At 45.0% G+C, this 17,631-nt stretch overlaps 4 protein-coding genes across 4 annotated transcripts; all 4 read right to left on the bottom strand.

Annotated features, from left to right (window-relative positions):
- Positions 1–32: 32 nt before the first annotated feature.
- armc7 (armadillo repeat containing 7) lies at positions 33–1,865 on the bottom strand. The gene is made up of 3 exons (XM_062414297.1): positions 1,645–1,865; positions 991–1,134; positions 33–901 (listed from the first exon to the last, which is right to left on the bottom strand). The coding sequence occupies exons 1-3, from the start codon at positions 1,730–1,732 to the stop codon at positions 555–557; spliced, it is 579 nt and encodes a 192-aa protein (XP_062270281.1). The 5' UTR covers positions 1,733–1,865; the 3' UTR covers positions 33–554.
- Positions 1,866–2,224: 359 nt separating this feature from the next.
- Positions 2,225–5,734, bottom strand: LOC133931847 (kelch-like protein 10). Its single transcript, XM_062378791.1, has 5 exons — positions 5,610–5,734; positions 4,728–5,208; positions 4,013–4,630; positions 3,400–3,549; positions 2,225–2,665 (listed from the first exon to the last, which is right to left on the bottom strand). The coding sequence occupies exons 1-5, from the start codon at positions 5,732–5,734 to the stop codon at positions 2,315–2,317; spliced, it is 1,725 nt and encodes a 574-aa protein (XP_062234775.1). The 3' UTR covers positions 2,225–2,314.
- A 956-nt stretch (positions 5,735–6,690) lies between these two features.
- LOC133931846 (kelch-like protein 10) lies at positions 6,691–9,850 on the bottom strand. The gene is made up of 5 exons (XM_062378790.1): positions 9,840–9,850; positions 9,277–9,757; positions 8,276–8,893; positions 8,034–8,183; positions 6,691–7,823 (listed from the first exon to the last, which is right to left on the bottom strand). Exons 1-5 carry the CDS (start codon positions 9,848–9,850, stop codon positions 7,461–7,463), a joined length of 1,623 nt encoding a protein of 540 aa, XP_062234774.1. The 3' UTR covers positions 6,691–7,460.
- A 1,126-nt stretch (positions 9,851–10,976) lies between these two features.
- ndel1a (nudE neurodevelopment protein 1-like 1a) lies at positions 10,977–17,309 on the bottom strand. The gene is made up of 9 exons (XM_062414293.1): positions 17,210–17,309; positions 16,335–16,431; positions 14,830–14,983; positions 13,610–13,758; positions 13,136–13,272; positions 12,848–13,021; positions 12,616–12,710; positions 12,366–12,505; positions 10,977–12,050 (listed from the first exon to the last, which is right to left on the bottom strand). Exons 2-9 carry the CDS (start codon positions 16,418–16,420, stop codon positions 11,975–11,977), a joined length of 1,011 nt encoding a protein of 336 aa, XP_062270277.1. The 5' UTR covers positions 16,421–16,431; positions 17,210–17,309; the 3' UTR covers positions 10,977–11,974.
- Positions 17,310–17,631: the final 322 nt, after the last annotated feature.

The raw sequence follows: 17,631 nt of genomic DNA, 5'->3' as shown, positions 1-17,631 counted from the left end.
AGAGCGAGAAGAAAACAAACAGCGCTGCTGGCTCCTGGTTTATGTAGAGATCTTTATTATTCTACATATTTGGGGTTTGGATTTTTACATTTCAGGACATAACCGTGACCCTGCTGCAGATGGTGAGCCGGGTTTTACAAACAGTATCAGTCACTATTAGTAAGAACACTCTACAAAAATAGATGTTATTTATTATTCATGACATTAGGCTCATACTGTGTGTGGTCCACAGCAGAAAGTACTAACAGAACCCTTCACCTCAGCTGAAACTCTCCAGTCTCCCTCGTGTGGTCAGAATAAACACAGCAGCTAAACTCCATCGTCTGTTCAAACCAGCACTTTGATGGAGGAGGCAGAAGAGCAGCAGGTTGAATCCATAGTTCAGGGAATGAAGACAAAGACCCTCAGCTGCCGGGGATGTTCCTGTTGGACTGACCGGCTGTGACCAGGTTCTTGTTTTAAAACCTCCCCTGTACACTTTGCACTTGGAATGTCCACATACTTAAGGCCACACAGTACAAAGACATTGCCTTCACTCACAGAGAGGAAACATCTCAGCTGTCTTTGGGCAGCGGGATCCCGACCGCCGTCTGTTGTCCCTGCATCTGCTGCTCCGCCCGGGCCACCTGCTCCCGGCTGCAGCAGTCCTGCAGGAACACGGCTGCCAGGCTGCGCAGCCGGGGGTTCTCCGACAGGGAGAAGCGCAGCATGCACTGCACGATGGCCGGGGCGGTGATGTCAGAGCGGGACTGTGGCGTGGTGAGGTTCATGAGCGTGGTGATGGCCGACAGGACGGTCTCTTCCCTCTGGCTGGACAGACAGTCGGTGACTAAGCTGATCCCGCTGCTCTGCAGGATGAGGTCTCTGCACTGCGGCTCCATGCTGAGGTTACACAACCCTCCTGAGAACATGACACACAGACAACAGAGGTGATGGATGACGTGAAGAGGCAACAGGAGCAAGATGGCGGTTCACAGGAGCAACACTCACCCATCCCAAACTCCACCAGGTTCTCGTTCTCCTCGGTCAACATGTCCAGGAAGAGGTCGGTCACCTGCAGCTCCCGCAGAGACTCCATGTTCTTCGGGTCGTAGGCGAAGTTGGCCAGGTTCGCCAGCACCTGCTCCTTGGCCTCTGATGCAATGAGGAACATTTGATAAGAAATTTAACAAATGAAAACGTTTTGAACAAATTCCTTGAAATGAGCCTGAATCTGAGATCTGTGGGTTATTTAGAAGCAGCGATGCAGAGAGAACTCACGAGTGTGTTTTAATGCATGACATGAAATGAGCAGTTGATCTTGTGTGGGTAAACGTCATCACATTATTTAAATTTCAATATTTGTGCCTGCGTCAGAAAATAATTCAATTATTCATATTTGATCATGTCAAACTCGGGTAATGAACAGATTAATCAATTTATCAATCTGTGGACATGAAACAGTTTATCAGACAAAACATCTGAGATGAGTGTGACTCGTCCGCAGCCTCCTTCCTGTTTACATCACATGTTGTGCCCTTTCATAATAAAGCTCACGATTTATTATTACTATTAAATGTCTCGCTCCTCGTGCAGACTCTCAGTGATGGTCTCAGGTGGAACTTCCGGGATTTATTCAGTCAGACGAAGTGAAACCGATCTCACCTCCGCTGTCCGTGTCCTGGAACTCCGTCACCAGAGTCTGGAGATACTCGAACCGCTCCGCTCCTCCGGTCGAGTCGCTCCTCCTCATGTTCTCCTGCTGAACTTCACCTTCACCGTCACTCGATCTTCATCCTCTTCATCATTTCACCGTTCGGAGTCAAAACACTGAAGTTTTTCTTTCTGCTTCTCCTCTGCTCGGTTCGTCCAACTAAAGAGTCCGGGCGACGACGGCGAGGTGAGACGAAGGTTCCGCTTCATTCCGTTTAAACTCAATTCAAACCTATTTTAATATTCATAACAACCTCAGATATGTTGTGTCACGTGTCTGCTGAGACGTCACATAACAACACGACGCTTGTTCTGGATGAATTCACTCTGTGTGAACCTGAAAGAGAAGAAGTCCGTTTTCTGAATTTACAGTGAGCGGCTGATTCTGTTTGAATGGCTAATCGTTACGTTAGAAAACAATAATTTAGAATTTATGTATAATTAAAATGACGGAATAACCACAAGCAGAAACATCTCAGAATAATACCATGCGGGAGTTAATCTTTTTTTATTATCTTCTATACAGGGGCAGGCTGGAGATTCAGGTATAACTGGTATAATCACATCATATCATCTATTAAAGGTATCAAAACATGTATTTGTCACAAATTTCCTGATGTGATCAGCTGAAATAGCCTGGACCCAAATCCACATTGAAGAGCGGCAGTGAGTATCGAGATGTTATAAACTCTGCCACGTTGGGGATTCCAGACACGACACAGGAGCTTGCGTAGCTGCGGGACATGATGGCTTTACGGGCGACCCAGAGGTCACTAGAAGGACAATACACGTCTATGTGTTCCACGTTGGAGATGCCGATGAAGCCCCCAATGACGTAGAACAGGTTCTCTATCACCTCCAGGCAGAAGTTGCTGCGGTCGGACCTCATGGGGCTCACCGGGTGCCAGGAGTTGGACCCGGGGTCGTAGGCCTCAACATTTGACAGACACTGGATTCCATCGAAGCCACCGATCTGGAGGAGACAAATATTTAGGTCAAGGGTTTGAATGGAAAAAAATACACAGAATAAAGTAGAATGAGGTTAGATTGGTTTGACTGCTGGATTTAAAAGGTTCAGATTATTATTTGGGTAATTTGGTTTAGATGAACAGATGATTCTCTGATGTCTCCTTGAGTCGGGGCTGGTGGACACTTGGAGGACACCACAGGAGCAGATATGGAGGCACGTTATGTTCCTCTGTGGTTTTATCACGTCTGAAGTCTCGGTCACTATTCACTTCAATTGTATGGATTCTGCTGCAACAAAGTTTACCAATTAAACTCCAGAACTCAAACACTTCACCCACCCACCCCTCCATCGGCCAAGTAGTGAGGTGATGAGGGAATTTTCATTAATTTGTTGAACTATGTTTTTAAGAAACCACAACACTTAACACAGTGAATATAACACAAAGTTAGCATGCTAACATTTAGCCAGGCGCGGACTCCTGTTGCACAAATTACAGATACTGCAGATTACGTGATTTGCTTTTCTTCGGTTACACAACATCCTGGATTTACATTTGCACTATTAAATGACAAATTAATCTCATCAAGTATTACACTGGTAAAATATGCACATTTCCTCTCACACATGCACAACACAGCAGGAAGTTGTGCACACTACAACGTTCAGTGCACGTCTGAAAACAACTATAGTTTAGATTGTTGGGTGATGTGGATGTCAGCAGTGTTTTGTGTACTTACTGCATAGATTCTCTCATTATATTCAACAACTCTCAGTCCACGTCGCACACAGCTCATCGGGCTGATCATTGTCCAACGGTCGGTTTCTGGATCGTAACATTCAGCCGTCTGCAGGCACTCGGTCCCGGTGAAACCACCACACATGTATATCTGAGGAGACAAGGAGCAGCAGTGAGTACCCAGGTCCTGTCTTGGTTTTAGAAGGTGACTAATACTACCTAGACTACTTACTACTAGAATCAGAATCAGAATGAATGATTGCACATACAGGAAATTGCCTTGGTGTCGTTCGTTGGTGCACTGAACATAAAACAACAATATAAAAACTACAATATAGAATAAAATATATACAGGAACAGAGTAATTGGCAGGTGCGGTGCTAAGGTGAAGAGATTGGTAATAGTGCCAATAATATATCAGTTATAAATTATGTGCAGGGGGGGGGGGCAGATTCAGTGTGATACAGGGTCAGTGTGATGCAGGGGACTTGTTTGTGTTTGTTTTAGTCCTGATGGCCTGGGACCTCATTCCGGATGGGAGTCTCTGGGATAGGTGGTAACCGGGATGGGAAGGATCAGCATAATGATTATTATTATTTCCATATATAACAAACCTTGCCATGCAGTACTGTGCAGCTGGCGTCGCTCCTCAGCAAGTGCATGGGTGCAATAAGTGTCCACTGGTTGGTTTCGGGACAGTAGTGCTCCCCAGTGTTGAGTTCAACCAGTCCGTCAGAGCCGCCGAGGGCATAGATGAACCCGTTCAGCACGGTGATGCTCACGTAGCCGCGGCGGTAGTGCATCGGCGCCACCTCCTGCCAGACGTGTGTCCTCAGGTCCAACCTGACCACGTTGTTACAGCAGTGCTCTCTCTGTATGCCACCGACACAGTAGACATAACCATTGAGGAAGACGGTGCCATGATAGGCCAGAGGATTCTGCAGCTTGTCTGAGATGTTGATGCAGTGGTCAACGACGGAATCGTACGAATCCATATCGCCACAATCAACCCCCCCGATGCAGCCTCCAGTGACCAACAGGAAGGAGTTAGGCACACGAGGACGGGCGAGAGTGTTACTGAGACCACACGGCAAGGGTTCTATTGTGGATATGTGCCATAACATACACATGGAATGTTCAGTTATTAGCTTGCACTCAGTGCTGCTCAACACCAGCTCATTGGTGATCACTTGGGTCAAAATGTACAATCTGCTTGTCAGGCCCAGCCGCACCTACACAGGGTCAAGGGAACAGAACTCGTTGATATCACATCAAACTTCAAACTATATTGGTAGTATATCTGCAGTAGATCTAGACTAGATATATTACCTTAGACAAAAGCTTAGCAATGTGTTGCTCTCGTTCTCTGGGTATGTGGCTGATCCAGCGCAGGATTGCTTCAAACACAGAACTTTCAATCCTCACACTAAGTTCATCTTTGCCAAGGACTGCGGTCAGCTCTTTCACAGAGAGCTGCAGGAACTCTTCTGCAGGAACGACCTCCTCAAAGTGCTGGATGATGTAGTGGAAGGCCTTGCACCGCAGCTCGAAGCTTTCGCAGATATCTGTGAACTGCCAGATGCCAACGCAGTTCTGTGGGCAGAGCTGCTCACCGATATAGCGCGAGCATGCTTGTATGATGCCAACTATGTTGAGCATATCAGCTGTCATCATCAACTCCTGCACGTTGTCCTCTGTGGAAGCAACAGAGCCAGTGTATGCAAACTCAATGATGACCCGCAGGATGTGAGGAGACACGAGGGGGATGTGGAAAATCTGACTTGTGGTTGGACAGTGTTTAAAGAGAGCTCTGAGGGTGAGAGGGGAGACAAGGCAGAGATTCAAAAGAGATATTCGACCATTTCACATGGACCACTACAATATAAACCAGTTTCAGTACTTCTCAAACAGAAGGGACAAAGTGAAAAGGGAAATTTTTGCAAAGTTTGGAGACAGACTAGGAACTTGCACCATGGATAAAACTTTTTGAAGCAGCTCTTAATATGTTTTGAAGTGTGTGTGTGTGTGTGTGTGTGTGCAAGTGATTTCTATAATTTTTTTTCAAATATCTTCCCCAAACAAAGATCATTAAGTAAAACAAGTTTGATTGTGACCATTTATGATAATGATTATTATTATAAGTGGCAGTAGCGGCATGAAGATTGCTCAATAAGATGAATGTTCTCCCCGCTGATCAGGTCACCAGCTTACTGAAAGTAGGGACTGCATCCATAGAGGATGGTCCGGTGAATTGGAAACTCCACCTCCTCCACTTTGAGGACGGCGTCACAGAACAGTCCCGCCCGGCGGAGTTCATTATACAATGTTCCCCTCATTTTAATTTGTATCTGGTTTGTGTTCTCCTTCCATCTTTTCTGTTTGGTTTATTTGCGGAAGGCAACCAACATCAACGGGATTGAGTAAGTCATAACCATGAAAGAATAGTATATCAAAGAGCTGTGAGATCAAAGGGAAGGAAACATGTTAGCTAGATGAAAGGCAAAGCACTTCCTGAAATCCGTAGTTCTGATAACTTGACTGAGGAGGGCAGGAGATGAGAGGCAAGGACGAGATCAGCTTATCATGGAATTCTTGAGAGAAGGGACGATACTACAAATCGAGGAGAGCAATAGAAAGATCTGGGTTAACATCTCCAAGGAAGGATGAAATCAGTTGTGCAATGCTAAAGCAGGTAGGCATGGTGGCATCACAGAAGTTCTGATGTTTGTATAATACGGTTGGAGAAGTTGCCAGTTGGTTGGAAAGAGGAGGTAAGTTAAACCAGGGAAGTATCTATCAAATCCAATGAACTATCGGTCAATAGCATTGACAACACGTCACAAAAGAACATTACTGAATGATTAGCATTTGATACGGAGAGTAGAAGAATCTCACCACCAGAGGGGATTCAGGAGAGGAAGAGGGACCATGCAGCCGGTCTTATGCTCGGAAACAGAGGTTAATAAAACACAAGTTTACGAAGAGTCGGTATTTGCAGTGTATTATATGTAGAATAAAAAAGAGAGCCTTGTTATAGACACTCCCTATACATTTTACACTCTGTTTTTTTCAATGTTAAAAAAACCTCAGCAAAGCCTGTTGGTACTTGATGGAACGTGGCCCAATAAAAAGAGGACCCGTTAAACTTTGGTGAGTATAAGAATTCTTGAACGTTTTACGACATTTTCAGTCTCAGTTTTCAAGGAAACACTTTGTGAACAAACCATTTTACTTTTATAAACTTTTTATAGAAGCAAATTACAAGTAGATAAAACATCATTCCTCCTTTAAATAGAAGTTTAAGACACAATCAATAAGTTATACACCAATAAATGTTCAAATTGGCCTATGGCATGAAGAACGGGACAAAACATCATAATATTGTTAGACATGGTTCAGAGTTAATACTTCCTGGTTCTTGCCTCGTGTGAAGGTGACTGGACACACGTCCTCATCTGGAGGAAAGGCTGCTTTACTAATTGTTGTTCGTTTTCTTTTAGTGTTCATGTGCTTTACACATTCCGTGCACAGTTCACAGCAGAATATACAGAGAAAAGGATCTTCTGGCAGTTTCTATGTGTTTCTGTCCAACATGTCACACTTCATGTAGGACAGTCTTTTCAAAATAAAAGCACTCCAGCGTTTCCGTTGACTGAAACTATACATTTGTTTTTTAAAGGTTGATCTGAACTTCTATGTGAAACAGAGCCAGTGACTTGGGGGTTAATTGAGCCAATGGTCATTGTTCACTTCACACATACACAACCACATGTACACACACAAACATAGACATGCATACATACACTAACGCAAACTCTTTCTGTGTCACTGTTACAAGTTCATGTTGATGTTTGATCCCCGTTACAAGTGTAATAATGTTAATGTGGTAAATACCTTGTTGACTGATGTTAAGTTTAAGTCACACAAACATGCTGTAAATGCTCAAAAGTACCTGTACACATACATTCTTACCCAGTTCTTGCTTACTGGTATTTATTTTACTATAAAAGACTAGTTTCAAACAAGGACATACAGTAGTTATACTCGAAACCTCAGAAAGTGTTACTCAGAGTCCCCTGAATTATCGATAACTCCGTGTAAGTTTAAATAAGGCAGTGCGTCTCGAGCTAACGTGTAGTCAGCCATGTTGAGGATTCCGGTCACAACACAGGAGCTTGCTCCGCTGCGGGAGATTTCTGGCATAGAGATGTTAGACCACAGGTTGGTGAGAGGATTGTAGACCTCTGCCATTTGAGTGATGGAGGTGCCGTCATAGCCCCCAACGACATACAACTTGTCTTGTATCACATCGAGGCAGAAGTTACTCCGGCGAGTCAACATGGGGCTCAGCGGGTGCCAGGTGTTGGTCCGGGAGTTGTAGGTCTCAGCAGTTGCCAGACGGGAGCTACCGTCACAGCCACCAACCTGGAGGAGGAAAGGATTTGAATACACAGAGTAAACTAGAAGGCAGTTGGGTAGTTTGACTGGTGGATTAGAAGGTTGATATTCTTGTGAGGGTAGAATGAGGAGCAGATGTGTAAGTAATCATCTGACAACTTCTCTAGCGCCACCATGAGGTTGACATTTGTGGTTTTAAACAAAATATCAGATGTCAGCAGTATTTTGTGTACTTACTACATAGATTTGGTTATTATATGTAACAGTACTGAGTCCACTTCGATTAGTGCTCATTGGGCTGGTCAGTGTCCAATGGTCGGTTTCTGGATCGTAACATTCAGACGACTGCAGGCACTCGGTCCCGGTGAAACCACCACAGATGTATATCTGAGGAGACAAGGAGCAGCAGTGAGTCTTGGTTTTAGAAGGTGACTAATGCTACCTATTACTACTTATTATAATTTCCATATATAACAAACCTTGCCATGCAGCACTGTGCAGCTGGCGTCGCTCCTCAGCGAGTGCATTGGTGCAATAAGCGTCCACTGGTTGGTTTCGGGACAGTAGCGCTCCCCAGTGTTGAGTCGAACGATTCCATCAGAGCCGCCGAGGGCATAGATGAACCCGTTCAGCACGGTGGCGCTCACGTAGCAGCGGCGGTAGTACATCGGCGCCACCTCCTGCCAGACGTGTGTCCTCAGGTCCAACCTGACCACGTTGTTGAAATACTCCGCTCTGTCAAATCCACCGAGAAAGTAGACATAACCGTTGAGGAAGACGCTACCGTGGTAGGCCCGAGCAAACTGCAGCTTGTCTGAGATGTTGATCCAAAGGTTGGCAGAGATATCGTACGCCTCGATCTCGCAGATCGGATTGCCCTCGCTCCAGCCTCCACTCGACAACATGACGGAGTTAGGCAGACGAGGTCGGGCGAGAGTGTTTCTGAGACCCGACCGCAAGGATCTGCGTGAGTTTTTGTGCAATATAATGAGGAGGGAGTTGTCTTCTATTTTTCTGCACCTAGGGCTGTTCTTCACCAAATCATTGGGGATCACCTTGTTCATAATGTAGTCCTTGCTTGTCAGGCCCAGCCGCACCTACACAGGCACAAGGGAACGGAACCAGTTGATATCACTTCAAACTTGACTCTAAAGGCTGATCTACTAATGTAAACGTGATTTCACCAGCAGAAAAACATGCAAGTTGTTCTACTAGCTATCTACTATAAGTCCTCAGTGCACACAGTTAGTAGAGCAACTTGCATGTTTTTCTGCTGGTGAAATCACGTTTGCACTTGTTTTACACGCGCAAACCTTTAGTAGATAAGACCCATAGTATATAGATAATAGGTCAATGTGAACCCAAACCAAAACAGAACTTAAAGCAACAGTGTTTTTCCAAATGAATCAAGCTGCAGGTGTTAAAGCAGTCACTCAGGACATTTGCAGTAAATGTAGTCTCGGACAGAAAGATATATTACCTTAGACAAAAGCTTAGCAATGTATCTCTCTCGTTCTCTGGGTATGTGGCTGATCCAGCGCAGGATGGCTTCAAACACAGAACTTTCAATCCTCACGTTAAGTTCATCTCTGCCAATGAACACGGTCAGCTCTTTCACAGAGAGCTGCAGGAACTCTTCTGCAGGAACGACCTCCTCAAAGTGCTGGATGATGTAGTGGAAGGCCTTGCACCGCAGCTCCGAGCTGTGGCAGATGTTTGTGAACTGCCAGATGCCAACGCAGTTCTGTGGGCAGAGCTGCTCACCGATATAGCGCGAGCATGCTTGTATGATGCCAACTATGTTGAGCATATCAGCTGTCATCATCAACTCCTGCACGTTGTCCTCTGTGGAAGCAACAGAGCCAGTGTATGCAAACTCAATGATGACCCGCAGGATGTCAGGAGACACGAGGGGGATGTGGAAAATCTGACTTGTGGTTGTACGGTGTTTAAAGAGAGCTCTGAGGGTGAGAGGGGAGACAAGGCAGAGATTCAAAAGAGATATTCAACCATTTCACACAGACAACAGCTACATAAACTTACATATCAAACATTCAGACAGAAACCAACATTGCCCCCTTGTCCCTGTTGCCTGGGGCCTAAAAATCCCTTGAAATGCTCAAGTCTACTGTCTGTGTGGAGACAGACTAGGAACCTGCTCCATGGTGTGTGTTAAGCTATCTATATTCCTTTTCTTCAGTATCTTCTCCAAGCAGATTATTTAAGACTATTATTATTAGTATTAGTAGTAACTTTAGTTGTAGTAGTAGTAGTATTAAAATGAATCAATACGATTCATCTTCTCCCCAGTGAGATCAGGTAACCGGCTTACTGGAAGTAAAGACTGCTTTGAAACAGGGTGATCCTGTGGATTGGAAACTGAACATCCTCAACTTCCAGGATGGCGTCACAGAACAGTCCAGCCAGTAAATTATAATTTTCTTCATTCATTAATAATTCCTCCGGTTTGTGACATCAACACCAGCTACTAAGGTTTGGGTGTTTGGTCTTTTGCCAACCTTACAGAAAGTTGAATCTAAGAGCTCTGTGGATCAAAGGATAACTCTGAGATCACTGGACTGTGGAATAGTGTTCTTATAGTGTAAAGACATACACTTCCCTATATTTTCCTATAATCCCTAGTTATAGAACAACTCTACTATTTTATTCCTTATAACCAGTGGTGTATAAAGTACTTGAAAGCCATACTTGAGTATAAGTACAGATATCTTACCTGAAAGTGACTTTGGTAAAAGTAAAAGTCACCCACCAAAAAATGACTAGAGTAAAAGTCTTAAAGTAGCTCATATTAAATGTACTTAAGTTTCAAAAGTATCTGGTGTTGAAATTTACTTGAGTATCAAAAGTAAAAATACAAGTTCCTAAATTTAAAATGCAAAGTGCTTTGGATGTAGTCCTATACAGACACAAAACTATCCAAAATGTCTCTCCTCAAGATTTATTTCAACTGAGAAAAAATATAAAAAAGGAAATATTAAAAAAGTATACCTTTCTCCGGTTCCAGAAGTAAATATCTAACAAAACCCCAAAACATTTCAGAGCAAAAAATAAAATATTGAACGACTTTTGCTAAATATCGAACTAGTGGCCAATCAATGAACTGCCCGGCCTCCACAGTACGAGCTGATCAAAACATCACAACCCTAATAATGGACGAGAGTGATTAAAACTTTTATTAAAACATGCCATCAAAGAAGTCTGAGATTAAATCAAATCCACAAACGATTAAAAAAAAAAAAAACTGACAATATTGCACTTGGATAAAAATAACAAAATAAAGTGACATTGAGAGTTCACACGAGGTCAAGGTGCTCACTGTGGATCGAAGGGCACTGAAAATGATTTGTGAAATAAATTAAACAAGAACGTTTTAAAAACTACAGATACAAGAAATCTGGTTTACTGGTGTGAACACTACAGCATAAACCACTGCCTATAAATAACGATCAATATGACCAGTACTGTACACATCATGTCACATAGTTCAGAGGTTAATGGTGCGTTTGGCCCACGACACAAAGACTCCTCCTCGAATTTTGTTTATTTGTTTTAAAACCGAATTACAGGATTGATGAGTGAAATCCCAACTCCCCCGGAAACACCTCGTTGACTGGCCAGGCTCCGAGGCTCACGATGAAATATCAATAATTCATGGAGACGTTGTTCGTGTGGCACTCGATTACATGTTACAAGTTATTGCTCGTGAAAGCTGTAGAAAAAAAAGCAGTTAGAATCATAACACATACAGTATTGGATTCAACAGCCTCATTAAGAACACATGGATTGCATAATGTTTCCCTTCTCGGATTCTTATCTGGTTTAGTTGTTTCACAAATTGAGGGGGAATCTTCAGACGTGCCCACAGCAGAGAGGCCTTCGCCCTCTTTGCACAAGCCAGCGAGCAAACAGCAGTCACAGTGACACACAACACAGACACACAAGAGCCGCAACGGCAGCAGGAACGAAGCACATGAGTGAGATCAGCGTACAGAGGGTGAGCGGGGGGGGACAGCACTACAACATTTTACGGGTGTTAGACATTTGTGTTGCCTCTCTGTCTCGACTCCTCCTAGATGTGGTCTTCTGTTGCAGGGCAGGTGTGTCGGGTCAGGAACTAGGGTTGTGGGGGGGGGGGGGCGGTCACACGGCGAGGGGCACTAAGCCTGCAGAGGAGGCAGCGGGGGGGGGTTGATGGCCGTCAGGCGGCCGGGTTCCAGTCCATTCACGGTCCTGCTGCAAAAACACAAGAGAGGGACATTAGAACAGAAAAGGACTCTCACAGAACCAGGCGTGTGCACGTTGTCTGTGCACGTGTTGACTGACTGACAACAATGTTTTTTCTTCTACTTGAAGAAAAAGAGTTACGAAGCTACGATTCCCCAGAACCCACCCGGGGAATGAGACCTTCTCTGTCCTGAAAGAAAACGCACACAGGCCTCAGATTCTCCAGCACATCCAACACAACATTTTGCCAAATTCATGACGCACAATCCACCACAACCCTCTCGACACAGCAGGCTGAGCAGTTCAGGTTTCAGTTCCACTCACGCGTTGTCATAATAAGACGTGTGGAGCGAGTAGTGGACGGTGTTTGCGTTGAGCACGTTGTCGTTGTCCAGAGCGAACGCCTTCCTGGCTTTTTGGTCCTTTGCGAAGTTTCTGCAAGCTGCGAGTTTGGACTCCAGCGCCTGTGGAGAGACAGAAGACGATGAGGACGGGGGTTTGTCCTTCGCAGTGGACAGACAGGAGCTGTGGACATGAAGGAGAAACGGGGGGAGAACCAGAAGGAATCACTCGCCCCGACTTTCCGGAGCAGATCGCTGACGATGTTCAGAGCTGATATCCTCGCAGAGGGAGTCAGCGGCGAGTTGCTGCCGTAACAATTTGATAGAGCTGATCAGGAGAGAGAAAAGAAAATACTGTGAGCCAAATCTAGAAAAGGAAAATGAGCTCATGTGTCCCTTCCTCTTCTTGCACAGCAGAACATGTATTTGTGTTAATGAACTGGAGGGAGGAGAAGCTGCAGCTACCTGTGGAGTTGGCGAAGGCGTTGTCCAGACCTTTGCTCAGCGGGGTGGCCGGGAGGGACAGCGAGGCCTGCACAGCACTGTCCGTCTTCACGTGGTCCTGTGTGGGCGAACTGGGAGCCGACATCCTGGTCACGTCCACCTGCCGCTCCCTCACGGCCAGCTCCTGCCGCAAATCTGCAGAGACAAAGATCTGGTGAGGACACGAACCAGGAGACGTTCCTACACGAGTCTGTGAGGGAGCAGATCTGTGAAACCAGTGGAACACAGAGGAGCGGACACGCTTATCACCTCTGGCTTCATCCTTCAACCGCTGCACGGACTCCAGAAGAGACTCCTTCTCGTCCAGCTCGCTCTCCAGGAAGGCGTTCCTCTCGATGGCCTGGTTCAGACGCTGCTCGAAGTTCTCCAGGGACACGATGGTCGCTCTGAGCCCCGAGGCAGAGGAGGCAGAAACATTACAAATCAACAGAGGATCATGAATCCAGCTGAATCTACTAATAAAGTATATTTCACTTGGTTTCCGTTAAAACATCGCATTCCCTATTTCTCATGAACAATTATTCAAGTACGGATAAGAGATCAATGTCTCAGGCTTGTGCCACAGCAGCATTGATTTTCATTCAATTCAGGAATCAACTGCACGCTGCCTCTGTTCATTATTAGAATTGCCACCCGGGCAGCGTGTCATCACAAAGCAGCTGGAGGCTGTGAGATTAGGGTTCCGTGCTTTTTGTTCTCCTGAGCAGTGAAACGCGTTCTGACCTTTTGGCTCTCTCCAGGTCGTCGTTGGACTGTTCCAGCTCTCGCACGTATTTGTGGAGATGCTCCTTGATGCTGCGCGTTTGTCCCAGGTCGTCCTCCAGCACGGAGATCTGCTGGTAGCTCTGAGAGTACTGCTGCTCCAGCCGCTCCTGCAGGACGAGCAGAGGACGGATCACATGTATGAGCTCCACACAGGACATGATTCAACCCAGATCTGATCATCCATTTTTCATGTCCCTGTTCCTCCTCTCCTCTGTTTTGACCTATATATCCACATCCTCCTGTAAACACTGGTGGGCCTGACCTATATCAGCTGCTCTACAGGACATATTTAACACCGGCTGTGGTGCGACCGCCTCGATGGGCAAAACACAAAAACATCAGAGGAAACCAGTCAGAAAATATAACAACAATCAATAAATAAACACAATATTACAGATATTTCCCCAGTTTTTGTTTTCTGAAGCGTCTGTTTGGTAAAATGTGTTTTCATTATATAAAATGTGTTTGTTTTCTATATTTATATTCTTTCTTCATTGTTAAATGTTGTGTTTTCTTGAATGTTGTGTAGGAAGTTACTGGTTTGTAAGGTGTTGTGTTTTCTAAAACATCCATGTTCTCTTAAATGTTGCTGCATTATCTGCTTTTTTAAAAAATACTGAGTCCAAAATATTTTGTTTTCTAGAAAGCTTGTGTTTCTAAATTTTTTTATCTTTACACTGCCAACAACATCTTCTAGAAAATCCGCCAAAATGTTGTGTTTCCTCCGTGTTCATTCACACTCTGCTGTTAATCTGGAAAAGTGAAACCCGACTCGACACCTTGGCACAAACGTCTCATCCCGGCTGGAGACGTGATCTCAGGAACTTGCCGCCTGCCTCTCGTGATTATGGAGCATAAATAAGAACCTGAGACACGACCTGATGCATGATTTATGAGATCAGATTCACAAACTGTCTCCGGAGCCGTGATCCTCACTGAGGAGGTTTGGTCTGAACCATGAGGGAACAAGTCGGAGTGCAACTGAAAACATCTTCATCTGCTTCTCTTCTCACAGATCTCCTCTGGACGTGACCTCAGGATCCTGTGACCTCTCATGTGTGAGCAGAGCGCTGCAGGCCACCAGGACAAATGTCTTCATGTCTCAGAGTCAGAGCTTCATGTGGAAGCCTGAGCTGATCCAACCCTTCAGCGACACAGAGCGACAGGGCAGCAGTTACCTTCAGCGACTCCACCTCGTTCCTCCCTCTGTGGTTCTCCGACTGCAGGTCCTTCAGACGGTGCTCGGCCTGACTCAGCTGCGCCTCCAGCTCAGCCTCCAGCTCCCTGCTCCCCTCCTGGAACTCCAGCAGCTCCTCCTGGGCCTCCTGGAGGCTGCACACACAGGAGAAAGCATCAGAGGGGCTGGAGGCACCATGACACCTTCATCCACTGTTACACATCCAAACTGCCCACGTACAGTCACACCTGTTATCACTCGTATGGAAGCAGTTCAGGATATTTCAGTTTTCATAGATTTAGTGCAAATCAATAAACAGGTCTGTAATAATGTTCTGGCTTCTCCCTCATGCCTTATCAGCAGCAATTAAGACTTCAGTTAGATTTAGTTTGAGAATCGCTCCCTGAAGTTTCATCACAGTAATGGAGCTGAACGGAATTTAGTTTAGAAAACTCAACAGTCAAATATATTTCCAGAAGCAAAACAGTGTTTTCCGTTGTTTTCAGTTCACTGCTCACGTGTTGTTTGTGTCTGTGAGTCATTTGAATCATTATTCATCATCTTCTGATTCATCTGGTTCATCTCTCCATCCAACAACAAAACAAACAACATCCTCCTCTCCGCAGCCGCATCGATACCAAGTCCAGCAAACAGAACCTTTCACTGAGATTCCACAACAAGGGATTTACCAAAGAGATGCTCGGAGCGAACAGGATGGATATTTTACACATTCCGTCTCCGGCAGTTCTCAGAAGTGGGATCTCTCCCACTCAGAGCGTCTGCAGAGGACATGTGACTGAAGGTTATATAAGTGTGTTGACATGGTCATGGATGAGCACACATGGACACACACACACACACACACACATCATGTGAGTGCTGGACGTGGCACTGAGCCAGAAACTCCATTTCATAACGCTGGTGATGGGCTCGGTGGAAACAGTCACTTTAAACAGGTTGAATGAAGGTTGAATTAATATTCCCACTGGAGCTGAATCTTCCCAGTAAGCATCCTGAATGCCCCAGTGCACGTGAGGTGTCAGCCAGATGCACTGAGGTTTGTTTATTGATGTTGATGCACATATCTAGTTTGTTGTTGTTGTTGTCGTTATAAGATTGTTCAAGTCCATCCACCGCTCCGACACCTTCCCCTCCTCCCACCACAGGGCCTTTTCAAAGATTCCTCCCAAAAATGAAGCCAGAACATGTCAGATCCGGGCCCCGCCCTCTTACGCCGGTGATGTCATGTGGAGTCGAGTGATAAGGGGCGGGGCGTCGAGCTCCCACTGACGCACACTCCACCAATCACGAGTCAGCCTTGAATTTGACTTATCGTCGACAGATCCCACAAAAGGTCAAAGGTGAGTTTGTCTCTCAGCTGTTTCAGATTCCGGCAGCTGATGTCACAAATACACAAATATAGTTTTTCTACATAAACTCGCTGTTGGTTCAGGCCCTTGAGTAAGAAAAATACAGAGTTATATGAAAAACTAATGAGCTACTTACCCTTTCTTGTACTTGAGGGAAAGAGTTTTCCAGAAGTCGATCTCCTCGTCTTTAGAGGAGAATCTCGGTGTCATATCTGCGTCCATGGCATACAAATCTGAAGTGGGAATCAAACTGCCGGTTTATGAAAGAATCTGAGAACACAGAGGAAACACTGAGGCCTGTCGGAGTTCAAGATGCAATCATTAGCTTCACTGGGAGCAGGAGCAACGTGTGGTTCAAATATCTAAACATAGAAATAAAGAGAAAGAGTCTCAGACGCTGATTGAGAAGGAAACCAGTTGAACCTTTCTGATGGAACTGTGACTTTGACTGGTCAAATCTCCTTTGATAGAAGTCAGAGTGTCACAGTTCTTTTATTTATGGACGTAACAATTTCTGTCATCCAGTTAATAATTCATCTTTAGACTGTAACCATGGAGGACCAGCATTAAACAGAGGGACAGGTCCTCCTGACCATGATCACAGAATTAACACAATCCCCTTCATTGGTCTTTAATTTGATGTTTTCTATGATTCCTATCATATATTAAAAATGTAAATGATCTTTAAATCTGTATTTATCCACAACCTACTGATCTTAATTCCTCTTAGTGAGGAGCTTTAATCCGAGGGGCAGTGGCCCAGCGTGCTGGCCACACATCCCATCCGCTATCAGACACCAGAACAATATTAGAATTGATGCGTTTTGAATATGTCAGATGTGTCCATCGCTTCTCGATCTGAACCTGAACCAGGAGACTCGCGTTCCATCGAGAGGAGAGCGGAGGAGATGCTGAGCTCAGCTCGTGAGGATCCATCATCCAGATGTGCAGCAGCTGCAGCAGCAGCTCGTCCGGTTCACGATAAGAGAAGAAAAGAAACTGATCGTGTACCTGCAGACCGGAGCGGATCAGTCCATCGTGTCCGCGGGTCCGAGCTGCTGAGGCCGAGAGGCTGCACCGTCCGTCCGGGATCCGAGCTCCGCTGGAGGCAGCGGGAGTCCACCCCAAAAGCAAATGTTCACTCTGCTGTCACTGCTCCTCAGAACAGCTGTGAAACGAGAGAGATCAAAGAAATATATCACATCAAATAATGTATTAAAAACCAGATTTAAGGAAACTCTAAGCTTAATTATCATTATTTTATGTTGTTTATCATGAATAACCTGAGTTATTATGTATTAGGGTGTACAGCAGTGAATCCAACATAGTTAAAATATGTGAATTTAAATTAAATAAGTCAAATATTGGACATTCACTTTTATTGTTATCATTTCATTTAATGTTATTTGGAAATCATATGATAATACAATTTA

This window comes from Platichthys flesus, chromosome 20 (genome assembly GCF_949316205.1).
Source record: "Platichthys flesus chromosome 20, fPlaFle2.1, whole genome shotgun sequence".
In the NCBI taxonomy this organism is placed as follows: Eukaryota; Metazoa; Chordata; class Actinopteri; order Pleuronectiformes; family Pleuronectidae; genus Platichthys; species Platichthys flesus.
Note: the sequence above shows the minus strand (reverse complement) of the source record. Positions and strands in the feature narration are given on the sequence as shown.

What these genes read in the sequence shown, in the direction of transcription:
- armc7 (XM_062414297.1), bottom strand. Translation starts at nt 1,732, where the DNA reads ATGAGGAGGAGCGACTCGACCGGAGGAGCGGAGCGGTTCGAGTATCTC. An exon ending in CCAGGACACGGACAGCGGAG is followed by an intron (nt 1,135 to 1,644) that starts GTGAGATCGGTT and finishes TCATTGCATCAG; the next exon opens with AGGCCAAGGAGCAGGTGCTG. An exon ending in CCTGGTGGAGTTTGGGATGG is followed by an intron (nt 902 to 990) that starts GTGAGTGTTGCT and finishes TCATGTTCTCAG; the next exon opens with GAGGGTTGTGTAACCTCAGC.
- LOC133931847 (XM_062378791.1), bottom strand. Translation starts at nt 5,734, where the DNA reads ATGAGGGGAACATTGTATAATGAACTCCGCCGGGCGGGACTGTTCTGT. An exon ending in GGATGCAGTCCCTACTTTCA is followed by an intron (nt 5,209 to 5,609) that starts GTAAGCTGGTGA and finishes TCTCACCCTCAG; the next exon opens with AGCTCTCTTTAAACACTGTC. An exon ending in ATAATGAGAGAATCTATGCA is followed by an intron (nt 2,666 to 3,399) that starts GTAAGTACACAA and finishes TGTCTCCTCCAG; the next exon opens with ATCGGTGGCTTCGATGGAAT.
- LOC133931846 (XM_062378790.1), bottom strand. An exon ending in GCACAGTGCTGCATGGCAAG is followed by an intron (nt 8,184 to 8,275) that starts GTTTGTTATATA and finishes TTGTCTCCTCAG; the next exon opens with ATATACATCTGTGGTGGTTT. An exon ending in ATAATAACCAAATCTATGTA is followed by an intron (nt 7,824 to 8,033) that starts GTAAGTACACAA and finishes TTCCTCCTCCAG; the next exon opens with GTTGGTGGCTGTGACGGTAG.
- ndel1a (XM_062414293.1), bottom strand. Translation starts at nt 16,420, where the DNA reads ATGGACGCAGATATGACACCGAGATTCTCCTCTAAAGACGAGGAGATC. An exon ending in TCCCTCAAGTACAAGAAAGG is followed by an intron (nt 14,984 to 16,334) that starts GTAAGTAGCTCA and finishes CTGTGTGTGCAG; the next exon opens with CCTCCAGGAGGCCCAGGAGG. An exon ending in ATCTGCTCCGGAAAGTCGGG is followed by an intron (nt 12,506 to 12,615) that starts GCGAGTGATTCC and finishes GTCTCTCCACAG; the next exon opens with GCGCTGGAGTCCAAACTCGC.